This window comes from Pogoniulus pusillus, chromosome 27 (genome assembly GCF_015220805.1).
Source record: "Pogoniulus pusillus isolate bPogPus1 chromosome 27, bPogPus1.pri, whole genome shotgun sequence".
NCBI classification, from domain to species: domain Eukaryota; kingdom Metazoa; phylum Chordata; class Aves; order Piciformes; family Lybiidae; genus Pogoniulus; species Pogoniulus pusillus.
The window spans coordinates 15,568,656-15,580,655 of NC_087290.1; the positions used below are offsets into that span (position 1 = coordinate 15,568,656).

Below are 12,000 nucleotides of genomic sequence, written 5' to 3' on the forward strand. Positions count from 1 at the left end.
AAGACTTTCCTCTGCTACTTTTGGCAGCTGTTAGTCCATCTCTTTCCCAAACACCACTGCAGTTTTGTGAATGGTGAGAAAATCTGTGTGAAGTTGGTCATTCAGTTGTTCTCAGGGCAGAAAATGAGGATCTGTTCCAGTCTGTGCTGCTGACTTCATGAATAACAATTGACAGTTATTTCATATCACTGGTCCTATTTTTTTCACCTCTAGAATTTCAGATAATAAGGTATTATTATCTGGAGGGAGTAATTTTTGAGGCTAAGTTATTATTTTTACAAATTACTCAAAATTACTGGTCTCAAACAATCCAGAATTTTAATAATAGATTAAATTACAGCATCTTCAGAGGCACTGAGTAATCAAATGGATACTCAGTTTCCCATCTCTGTCTTGAAGAGGAGGTCTAGCTACTGTCTGGCTGCTATCCTCACAGCTGATGTCACAAATAGTCACTCACCTGAATCCTTCTTTTTCAGAGGATTACCAACAACTAATAGAAGACATTGTTCGAGATGGTCGATTATATGCATCAGAGAACCACCAAGAAATTTTAAAGGTAAAAAAATTCTGATTTATCCAAGGCTTAGTAAGAATTCCCCTTACTAAATATTTTGCCCAGATAATTCTTAGGACCCTGATAGGGTCATAATATTTAACCCTCAAGAGTGACCCTTCATCAAAAGTCTTCTGAGGTTTATGCTGATATTTGGAGAAGCACAAAATCAGCTGGTCTGAGCATCTGTGTACATCCTTTGCTGAATCAAGAACTAAATGAAATGTATGTTAAATGATTTTATGTTAGAAAAATTAGTCAAGCCAGAGTGAAGACAGTAGTGTTTGAAGAGCCTTCTTCAGCATTGGCCTGCGTTTAAATCAGAATTTCCTGTGTATTTAAAAATGTATTTACCTAACTCACTGTCCTGCCTCAGCAAAACCATAATGGAGCATTGTGAGCTGTTGATTAAATGGTTTTCCAAATCCATAAGCAACACACTGGAGAGAATTGTGGAGACAGGCAGCTGGGCTGTCACTGTAACATCGAACTAATCCAAAGTCCAAAAAGGCTGCCTAGAAGGTAAAACTCAGCCATGTAAATGCACGACCTGAAAGGACAGGAGCTGACGAACAGCCAGCTCCCCTTGCCAGCCCTGCCCCAGCTCTGCCAGTGTTCTCTCACTACAGTTTTGAGTTTGCACAGGTCCCAGCTGCAGTGTATACAGTCAGGCACAGGCTCACTTGAGGCTCTGAATCAAGATTTTACCAAGGTACAGGAGGAAGTCCTTAAAGATTGCAGAATCACTGAGAAGCAGCCTTCGCTCTTATCCTGGAGGGAAGGACCTGGACAACAGTGTGAAACAGGCTGGAACGGCAGTCAGAGGCAGTCTGCAGTTCAATAGCCTAACTTCTGCAGCCAGTTTGGGACCTTACAGGAATGCACACACACAAAAAAATCTGGCATAGTAGAAATATTCATCCATGTAAAACTCCACAGCAACATGGATTAGTTTCCTTGCACTCCAGAATCACATTGTGTGAAGGGACAACCCGACTGCTGTTCACTAATTTTGAAAGCTGTGCAGACACTAAATCCAAACCCTATTTTCATCTAATGTGTATGTTGTCTCCCATAGGACAAGAAACTGATCAAAGCTCTCTTTGATGTACTGGCACACCCGCAGAACTATTTCAAGTACACAGCACAGGAGTCAAAAGAGATGTTTCCAAGATCATTTATAAAGCTACTGCGATCAAAAGTCTCCAGATTTCTACGACCATACAAATAGTCTAGTGGCAGTCAATCTGGGGCCACTTTCCATTTCTGTCAAATATTGTCCTTCTTCACAAGTAGAAACATTTCCTTATTTGAAGGCTCTTCTTTGCAGTCTTTGTTTTCAGTTGTATATTGGAAAAATACCTATAATGTTCTATAACCATTAAAAGCCAATGTTCTGAGTGGGATTTTCACTAAAAAAGAACAAGATGCATCCCTGAGTGCATCTAGCTGAAGATTCACATTGTGTCTGCACTTTCAGTCTGAAAGTACATGATTCAGAAAATATTCTTTCTAGCTTTTTTATTTTTCATCAAAACCTACTTTTTGTCAAAGCAGAGAAGAAATCTATTCAAACCTGATGAAACTACCTGCAGATAAGTTCTATTGTAGAAAGAAGTATGTAGTATAAATAATATGTGGATTGTGACTTGCACTTGAAGTTTATATTTGAATCTTGAGGAGAAAAAAAAAAAGCAATCTAAATGTTGTTATTTCTCATTTGTGGCTTAGGGGAACCTCCGTGCAAGTAGAAAGCAAAAGGGTAAAAAGAGAGAAAGAAGGAAAGAAGGAAAGGGAAGAAGGTAAGGAAAGAAGGAAAGGAGGAAATTAAATTAGGGAAGGAAGGAAATTAAAAGAAAATGAAAAGAAATAAAAGAAACAAAGAAAGAAAAGCAACAGATGTATAATTTTATCAGTTACATTAAATCTAGTCCCATGCCCTAAAATGCTAATGCTTTTATCTACCCTCTTCCAACTGAAGAGGTTTGCCACTGGCGATGACTTCACTGAAGCAGCTTTAACTGTGCACCAGCTGGGCCCTCTGAAGGTATTTACAGTAGGACAGGTGAGAAATGAACACCTCCAATACCAGTAGTAGTCCTGTTTGTCTTTCTGTTAATAGGTCATCTAATTAATTACAATATATAAATATATAAATACACACTTTTATTTGTGGGTATATTAGTAATGTTATCTTTAGTTACTGTAAATATTATTCATGCTTAAATCTTTACTGCCACACACCCTATTTACTCCTATCTATTTGTAACTTTGTTTAGATGATTAAATGACTTCTCCAAGTGCTTGTCACTTCCATTAACACCAAACTGCAGCCTTTTGGAGTTTTATAATACTGGGTAGTGGTTTACAATCTCTTCCAACATATCCTATTCCAGGAAAAATAAAGATTAGTTAACATGAAACTGCTGTCCAGTGAGGGGTCAACTATTGCCTCTTCCCTGGATGCCACTTACATGCAGACCAACAGAGTTACCTCTGAGGACATGGCACTTGAGAGAAGCTCACTAAGTAGTTTTTGTTGGACCTACCATCAATAAAACACTGGGAGCATATCTGTGACAGGTCTAGGCTCCCGTGGGGGTGAGGAGGACACAGTTTTGCAGATGAGTTGGATGGCAATCCCTGCAGTCCTCAGAGACCTTTGCACTCCCTTTAATAACAGATTTGCAGCTGAAGTGCCCATCAACTCCTGGGACTGTGCAGTCTGCAGGATGGCATCAGCCTCACGGTCAGGCCATGCTCACAGTGACAGGTACTGCTGGATTAAGATGCTGTGTTTCCTGTGGTTTCCTGGCACAGGAGCTAATTTCAAACAGTAAGTTTTTTTTACTAGTGTTTCAGCCTCTTTAACTTCCTTTTGTAGATCATTTCCCCTTTATATCCTACAAGTTTATTACCTGGAAAAAAATTCCTTTCAGAAAACAACTAACAGAGTTTTGCCTCACTGCATATTTTTTGCATATCTACCTGTTTTTCTCACCAAAACATTCTAGCTAGCTTCAAACTGGCACACTACCCTGTAGTTCAACAACCCCTTGCATGCTCTCAAAGACAGAGGGGTATGGTTAACTTACCTTGTGTTCAAGTAAGTACTGCCTAAATGTACAAAGTTGATTTCTGTTGAATAATCCATTCCTGAACTCTTTCAACGTAGATTCGAACAACTCATTTTTTTTTCTCTCATGGATCTTAGGTCTTTGATGAGCTTTCTCTTTCATACATATATATAGATATATATATATTAACCCTCATGTCAAAATGTAACATCTCTATAAAAGCCTTTTTAAAGTGGCTGTTAAGCCTAGGGCTTTGTGAGGATGTTGAAACTACTTTTAATAAATACTCATCAGGGATTATGAAGCTGGATATTTGAAGGAGAATATCTTGTCAGTCCTAGACTCAGAGCATGCCTGGAACAAAAGAAAAGTTACATGGATTTTTTTTTCCATAACAGGAGATGTTTCTAGAAGGGAAAAAAAATCTTAAAAAGGCAAAAATTTGTTTTAGACACTCAATTGTCTGTAAGTGTATAGCTTAAAAAAACTACTTCAGCCAAATAGTATTTCAAAGACTGATAGGTTCTTCAGAACTATCAGGTTGGGTGAGGATTGCAGCCATTCTACTGAAAGATAGGAAGAAAAAGATGTGAAAGACAGAGAGAAGAATACCTTCCTCACTGGAGAATAATTCAGCAATCTTTAGTATTTTAAACTTCAGGAACTCAACTTTGGAACCTGATGATGTGAAATGAGTTGAGTAAAATCCTTGCTAAAATTTCATCTTCACAACCCACATGTGTGGACATAATGTCACTGTATGACACTGGTGCCAAGCAAAACAACCTTCCTCTGTCTGAAAATAATGGCCTTACAAGTCCAGAAACCACTGGCTGCACTGTAGATTATTAGCTAAGGTAATTATGCATTGTGATTATGATATCTCATGTAATATTAATCTCTTATCTTACCTCTTTAGCTCAATCCTGAGTTTTGTATGTTACTTTTCCCCTCACTTTTGTATTGGGGTAGCAAGGAGTTTAGCCCTTGTGCTAAACCATCACAGCAGCTTCTTAGCTACGTGGAGAATCCAGTGCCAGACAGTGACTACAAGAGGGATGTGTCCCAATTGTGGTCAGTGTTAGTGAGACCCCAATAGAGCTAGAGGAGGTACTAGCTATATTCTAGCTGTGCAATCACTCACCATGAGTTAAAACTAGCCTACAGAAAAGAAGAGTTTTGTCTAACTCATCCTGACAGACAACCTGAGAGTGTGTGTGTGTGTCAGCTGGCATTTCCTGGAGTCATGTCAGGGCATGACTTCCATGGTCAAGACAGGGTGCTCAGGGACTTCTGTAGCAAATGTTCATGTTGCTGAAAGCAGTGAAGGAAAGAGAATAATTTTGGCCTTCAGAAGCATCCAGTGAAATGCTTCTGAATACAGAGGTTTCATATGTGGTATATTTAGCAAATGTCCACAGCTCTGCATAGAAATGCACCTGGCTGTGTAAATTTCTAATGAAGTAAGTAATGACAAGTGCTATATATTGTCTGTCCAAACCAATTTCAGCTGGTTTGTACAACAGCACCATTTTTTTACCTCAGTCTCTAAAAGCTACAAATGCTTTGACTTTTATACTAGATTTATAGTTACAGAAACTGGTGGTCACCAAATAGAAAGTGAGCTCAGCTCTTCATTTGTTAATGTTGGTGTAGGATGTCTTTGTTGTCAGAAGTCTTTAGAGAACATATTGCTACTATAAAACACCAGGAAAACAAGGAATGTTTTTTCTTCTGTGGAGAAGACTTAGGCAGATCAGGGAATCAAAAACTATACAAGGAGAAATATGGCCACCTTTAAGAGAACAAGCTTCATGAATCATCAGATAATCATAGAATGGCTTAGGTTGGAAGGGACCTTAGAGATCCTTTACTCCAACCTCCCCACCATGGGCAGGGACACCTCTCAACTAGATTTGGCCTCACTCAGCCTGGCCTTGAACACCCCCAGGGAGAACTGCTGAATATAAATTTTTTGATTTTACCCTAAACATGAAATATTGCATTTAAACTTATTCAAGAAATACAGTTCTGTATCTGTTCTTGGAGAATTACAGGTTGTATGCAGCATAGGTGCAACAACACATTTGTGTGTATTTACAGGCAGGCTGAAGAAGTGTCCATTTGTGATAGCCCAATTCTACATCACAAACTGAGCTTTTCATTTTCAATTTGTAAAGGCCTGTATGCTTAAAAGCTGCACCTGTAGCACTTATGTTAAGCCTCTCCTCCTGTTTTAAATACTGCACTTATTTCTAGCAAAGCAATGGCGAATCATCACTAAACACTCTCACCTGGTATTAAAATCACCACCTGCAGGAGGCTGCAACAATCAAAAGTTGCAAATCAAGCCCTAAGTCATGCCACAAAAGCTTAGTGATTTCTGTTGGCAAGGTGCTTGTATGTGTCATTTGAGTATGGGAAGCATCAGGATTCAGTCTTCCATATCTAGGTGTAGTTTAGTTTAGTTTTAGACTAGCCTAGATAAGCAAGGTTTGATCAAGGAGTTTTCAGAGCCCACATTCTGCTTGTCAGCTGGTTTCAGAGGAGCATAGCTCACATGTCTGTGTCTATGAGCAGAATGCAAGGATGATGCCACATGAGCAAGAAACACACGTGCATTAAACATTCAAAGCACCAAGTCAGATGCCAGCCCATCCGCCTTTGTAAGTGTGCTCAATAGATTCAAATGTCTTAGGTCGGTCTTATCTTGTGGATAACAAGTCAGAAAAATCAGGAACAAAAGTAGTGTGATTCTTCCATAGGAACCACTGACAGATCCTTGTCAGCAAAATCTAACAGCTCAGTGGCAGTTTCCATGTCTGGACATTAAACACCTTTGAAAGCTCTGTTAAAAAGAAGCTGAAGTGAAATCTTCAATGACTAAATCCAGTGGCAGATTTCTCAGCTACCTCAGGGGTCTGGATTTTCCTTTGTTTCCTACTGGGAATGAGCAACACACAGTTAGTTGTACCTGTATCCTGAGTTCGAGTAGTTGCATTTTTCCCATAGTATAAAACCACTGATTGACAGGAATGTTAGTAACTGGAGACTTTCTATAGACTCCCTATACTTTGAGACTTCTAGGATGAGAAATCGTAGTGAGCACTTGGGAAAAACAAACATACAAACTTTTGTCTCCCATAAGAATTTATAGAAGAAGGGAAATTTCTGTAAGAAAATAGAAACTTATTCTTCAGTGGGAGATTTGGATTCAGAGTAGTCTTCTGTTTTAGCATAACACTTTTCATCTGAATAGCAACAGACTGGGATTCAACTCTTAATGTCAAAACACTGTTATCTAAGTATCTGAATATATACAAGTCCAGTTTGTTATTTCATTTATTTATTCTGTTTCATCACTAAGCTTTTAATCTATAAAATTAATATGTACTATACAGGAGAAAAATGTACAGAACTCCCTTTAGATGTAATAATTTAAACCTTCTGTAGTCAGAAAGCAGAGATAACAAGTTTAAAGATATGCAAATAACTGCAATTGGATTTTAGCTGAATTTCTCAATACCTAGAAAAAGAAGTTGCTTTGCTTAATTAAACTTTATTTTAATGATTGTGAAAATGTATTTTTTTCTTGTTTAGAGTTTGGGATTTTTTTTTCCTTTTTTAATTAAAATTATTTTGTAAATATTGTTTCCTATGTTTTATGCCTTAGGTTGTTAATTTGCATTGAAAGCAGCAGATACTCAAGGTGATGATTAAAAAGATGCTTTAGGAGACTGGGGTGGATGCGGTCAGCAGTTAGATGCATCCTTCCAGATTATGGCTCCTGTTATTCCTGCAGTCCCACTGGCATCATAGGAGGAGTTACCTGGGGCAATTTAACCTGCTAATTTTCATAGAACTGGCTATCAGGTGTCATTTTGAAGTGCTTACCAATTTAATAACATAAAAAGAATGTGTGTTTTAAAGGTAGGGCTAGTTCTTCTGTTGTTAGTATAAGAAACACCACAAAACTCAGAAAGAGGAGGAATTCAAAAGATCATGCCCGAATCTAGTACAAAGACAAGGAAAGGTATGGTATCTCCACGCTCCTAGCTGGCAGTGGAAGGGATAAAAAGCTCCTGTTTGGTTGGATCATACAGCCTTTTGAAGGTAAAACTACCACAGAGTTCAGTGGTAGTTTCACCTGCATAAAGTTCACCACGATCACACTCATCACCTGCTAAGCAGGAGTTTCTGGTAGACTCAATTTCAGGGGGAAGTACCTGGAGTATAATACTGTGTTTCTGGACCAGTTTGCTCCAGGTAAATCACTGGGCAAGAGTGGTGTTTTTAACTAAACTCTTGTAGATGCTGCTGGGACTTCTAAGCTTTATTACCAATGTAAATTATGTACAAACAGCTATTTCCATATGAAATGTGCCATGATATTTAGAGCAAAGACAGTGAGTAACTGTACAAAAATCAATACTTAGGCAAGAAAATATGGTGGTCTAAGCTTTACCAATATTTTAACACCATCAGGTTTGTAGTAGGAAACGTTGTTGTAAATGTACCTTATAAGAAAAGACATTTCCTTTTGCCTCTGTATATTGCTTTGACTTCTATGTCAAAGGTCAAAATTAAGCATGTAATAAAACTTGTTTAAATCACTTTCATAATAAACATAAAATGGAATGGACAGCCCCTGCCTGCCATTGATTTGTGCACATGGGAAGGCTCCATGCACCAGTGTAATCTAGACAGCAAGTGGAAGAGAACCTGTATTTTTTCTACTTTTCTTTCTCATCAAACAACTGGAGTTTGTGAGTGCTGGAACACCGATTTCATGGTCCTTCCAAACAGACTCCAAGAAGAGTTTTTCAGAGCAAGAAGAAGCCCTGGCTACAGCAAAGCACTATATCACCAACATCCCTCCAGAACCTTTAACCATTTCTTAAAATAACTCTGATGTTACTACATGTACCTCACGCACGTGTCTTGCCCATGGGCAGCCTGGAAGGAAGGAAGGAAGGAAGGAAGGAAGGAAGGAAGGAAGGAAGGAAGGAAGGAAGGAAGGAAGGAAGGAAGGAAGGAAGGAAAGAAGGAAGGAAGGAAGGAGGGAAGGAGGGAAAGAAGGAAAGAAGCTCTCCCACTGCTGGCCTGGTGGACTATTCTCACCATATGCTGAGAAGACTGGTGACTTTCAAACTCATCTGCTGCTTGCCACACTGAGGAGTAGAATGAGGGGGAAATACACTTTGCACCCAAAATGATGTTTTAATGATAAATCAAAAGTGTCTTTTTTTTTTTTCCCACTAGAACTGCTGTAGAAAAAGAGTATTTGCCCAGGCCATCCTTGTTGTTGAATTCATGATAGCAACACTTCTGCAGTCCCAGACTACAAAGTCAGTAGAATTTGCACCATTAGTGGACAAAGCAAAACTCCTGATGTTGGTAATGATGAAAGTGGACAGAAGAGAGACCATCTGTGGTGACATCAATAGATCAGGTAGGTCTGATCCTTTTTTTGCAGTTTGAGCAGAACTGCAAGTCATCTCTAAAGGCACATAGACCAAAAGCAAGGATGTCAGTAATACAGTTGATAGCAGGTTTGCTACTCAGCAGTCCTTGCTTGGGAATGAGCAGAGCCTGTGGAGCAGCCACCTACTGCAGAACAGGCAGGAGGCCTCAAATACCAGCACAATGTGTGGCTTTCTGGCTAATCTCATGTAAGCAGTTTATCTGGTTAGGAGAAAGCACATAACAGCATGCTCGGCTAATTTGATGTATGTCGTAAATGATGTAAACACTGCCAGGTGAGACAGTGTAAATGATATAAATACTGCTCTAATGAGACCTCACCTGGAGCTCTCAATGCAGGAGCATGGACCTGATGGAGTGGGTCCAGAGGAGGGCCACAAAAGTGATCAGGGTATTGGAACACCTCTGCTATGAGGACAGGCTGGGGGAGCTGGGCTTGTTCAGCCTGAAGAGAAGGCTCCAGGGAGATCTAGTAGTTACCTTCCAGTGCCTGAAGGGGGCCTACAAGAAGGATGGAGACACACTGCAATGGCTTTGAACTAGAGAAGAGTAGATTTAGACTGGATGTTCAGCTCCTATCAGAGATGGAGAAAAGCTCAACTGAAAAGTTCAGTTATCAGAAGTCAAATGAATTACCAGTAACTAAGTATCACATACAAGGGCAAAAGCAACTGTGAAACTGCACATCTGAAAGGCTGGACTTGATGATCCTTGAGGTCCCTTCCAACCTGATACTCTATGAGTGTATGAGTGAGTGTGTGAGTACAAGATCGTAGCTTACTGAAATAGGCATTGCCTCATGAGAATCACAGGGATCTTTCCACAGCTTCCCAGCAAATTCACAAAATATAATGGCCTGATGACCAGCACCATGACACAAAGCAGCAGGTGAGAGCTGGCTTGGCACAGATTTATTCTTTTATGTGTCCAGTCATCAATACTGAGTGACCCTCAATGTCACAGAAGGGATCTGTCCTGTACTATCATAACTGTCCCCCTGTACTTATCACTGCTGAGGATGCACCTTGAGTACTGGAGTTGGTTTTGGTGCCTTCACTACAAGACTTTGAGGTGCTGGAGTGGGTTCAGAGAAGGGCAATGAAACAGGTAAAGGGTCTGGTGAACAGGTCTTGTGAGGAGTAGCTGAATGAGCTGGGCTTGTCTAGTCTGGAGAAAAGGAGGCTGAGGGGAGACCTTGTCACTCTCTACAACAACCTGAAAGGCAGTTGTAGTGAAGTGGATGTTGAACTATTCTCCCTGGTAAAAAGTGGTAGGACAAGAGAAAATGGCCTCAAGTTCCATCAGGGTAGAGCAGATATTAGAAGCAACGTCTCGTTTGAAAGCACTTTCAAATAGTGGAACAGGCTTCTCAGAGAGGTAGTTGAATCCTCATCCCTGGAAGAGGCAGAGATGTAATGCTGAGGGACATGGTTTAGCATTACACTTGGTAAAGTCAGATAGTGGTTGGATTTGATTATCTGAAAGGCTTTTTTCCAACTGAAACAAGTCCTTTGATGGACTCAGCTGGAACATGGTTGTTTGCAAATTTAATTGCATTCAGTCCTTTGTTTTCTCTGCTCCTTCTGTCAGTGGTTTAGCTCCTAGCCATGGAATGTGCAGAAATCTTTCCTACAGCTATAGGTGCAGTATTCATGTGCAGCTACATGACAGCACATCACTGCAGTTCAAAGCTCTGAGCAGATGCCTCTGTGGCTGCTGGAGCCTTATGTGGCTTATCAGAGAGTCATGCTCAGAGCCTCACAGCTCCCTCACAGACTCCCTCTGCAGAGGTTCCTTGCCAGGTGAAAAATAGCCAGTGCTGGTTTGAGGATTCTTGCAGTTAGAGGCATGCTATACCTTCCAAAAAATATACCTGTTCACAAAACCATCACTGCTATTCTGATGCCAAGGAATACACTTTTCATTCTTAAAACAACATCTATGAGGTTTTAGGGTCACAGATACAGCTATGACAAAATATTTACAGCAAATTATGTTCCTCTTACATAAGCCCAAATCTCAACTTTCTGTGTTTAGAAGCTCTAGTTTTACTGTTGAGAAACTTATTTGAGAGAAAATATTCTTTGATGTTACCACATTTGTCATTAAATGCACCAGAAACATGTCCCCTCCTCTGCTTTTTAGTATTAAGGTTTTCTTCTGCCCCTTACATCCCTACCTCTCACTGAGAGGCTTCCGTGACATGCTGCCAAACAGGAAGGCTCTAATGTGAAACAGTAGGAAAATGAAGTGTGGAATGCACATCAGATCTTACTAGGATCAGAGAGCCACAGACACTTGGAATAAAGCCAGAAGCTGCCAGTCTCAGGGAGCTCTGTAAAACTTGAGTTGTATTTGCTGGGAGGCAAACGCTGGTTCACATATGCTAACTCCTAACTAAATTCCTGCTTGAGGCTGGCTCCAGGGCAGGAACTAAATCAGGGAGTGGTGAATAAGGCATCAGGACTGCTGTGACAGAAGTGTAAGAGCTGCATGGGTTGGTCCCTCCCAGACACTGACAGAAGGCTAAATCCTCTTATTTGAGACTGAGGTAGTGCTAGTAAGCTTAGCCTTGCTAAGAATGTTTTGCATTCTCTGCAGATACCTATGTAAAGTAACTCATTAAATGTAACGAGCACTTTGCCTGAGTACAATCTGCATTGTTCAGGCACTGTAAAATAGTCACCCTGCCTAACAAAGCAATCAGAATAATATGCTGTGATCATTTTTTTCTGTACCAAGGCTGTCCACAAATACCTTCTTTCACACCGAGAGGGTGACTGTTTCATCTCTGACCTACTCCTCCAGCCTAACAGGCGATCTGCACCGTGGAGCAGGAGCAACTCCTGAGAGCCTCCCTGTCTAGCTGCCAGCTGAAGGGGT

General features: G+C 40.3%; 1 protein-coding gene across 2 annotated transcripts in view; it reads left to right on the forward strand.

Annotated features, from left to right (window-relative positions):
- SCUBE1 (signal peptide, CUB domain and EGF like domain containing 1) overlaps nt 1–3,420 on the forward strand; it is a 159,580-nt gene extending 156,160 nt beyond the window's left edge. For both annotated transcript variants that reach the window (XM_064166000.1, XM_064166001.1), the window contains 2 exons: nt 480–559; nt 1,635–3,420. In XM_064166000.1, the coding sequence (XP_064022070.1) occupies nt 480–559; nt 1,635–1,787 (233 nt within the window). In that variant the 3' untranslated portion in view covers nt 1,788–3,420. The remainder of the gene's footprint in view (nt 1–479; nt 560–1,634) is intronic.
- The last annotated feature ends 8,580 nt before the right edge of the window (nt 3,421–12,000 follow it).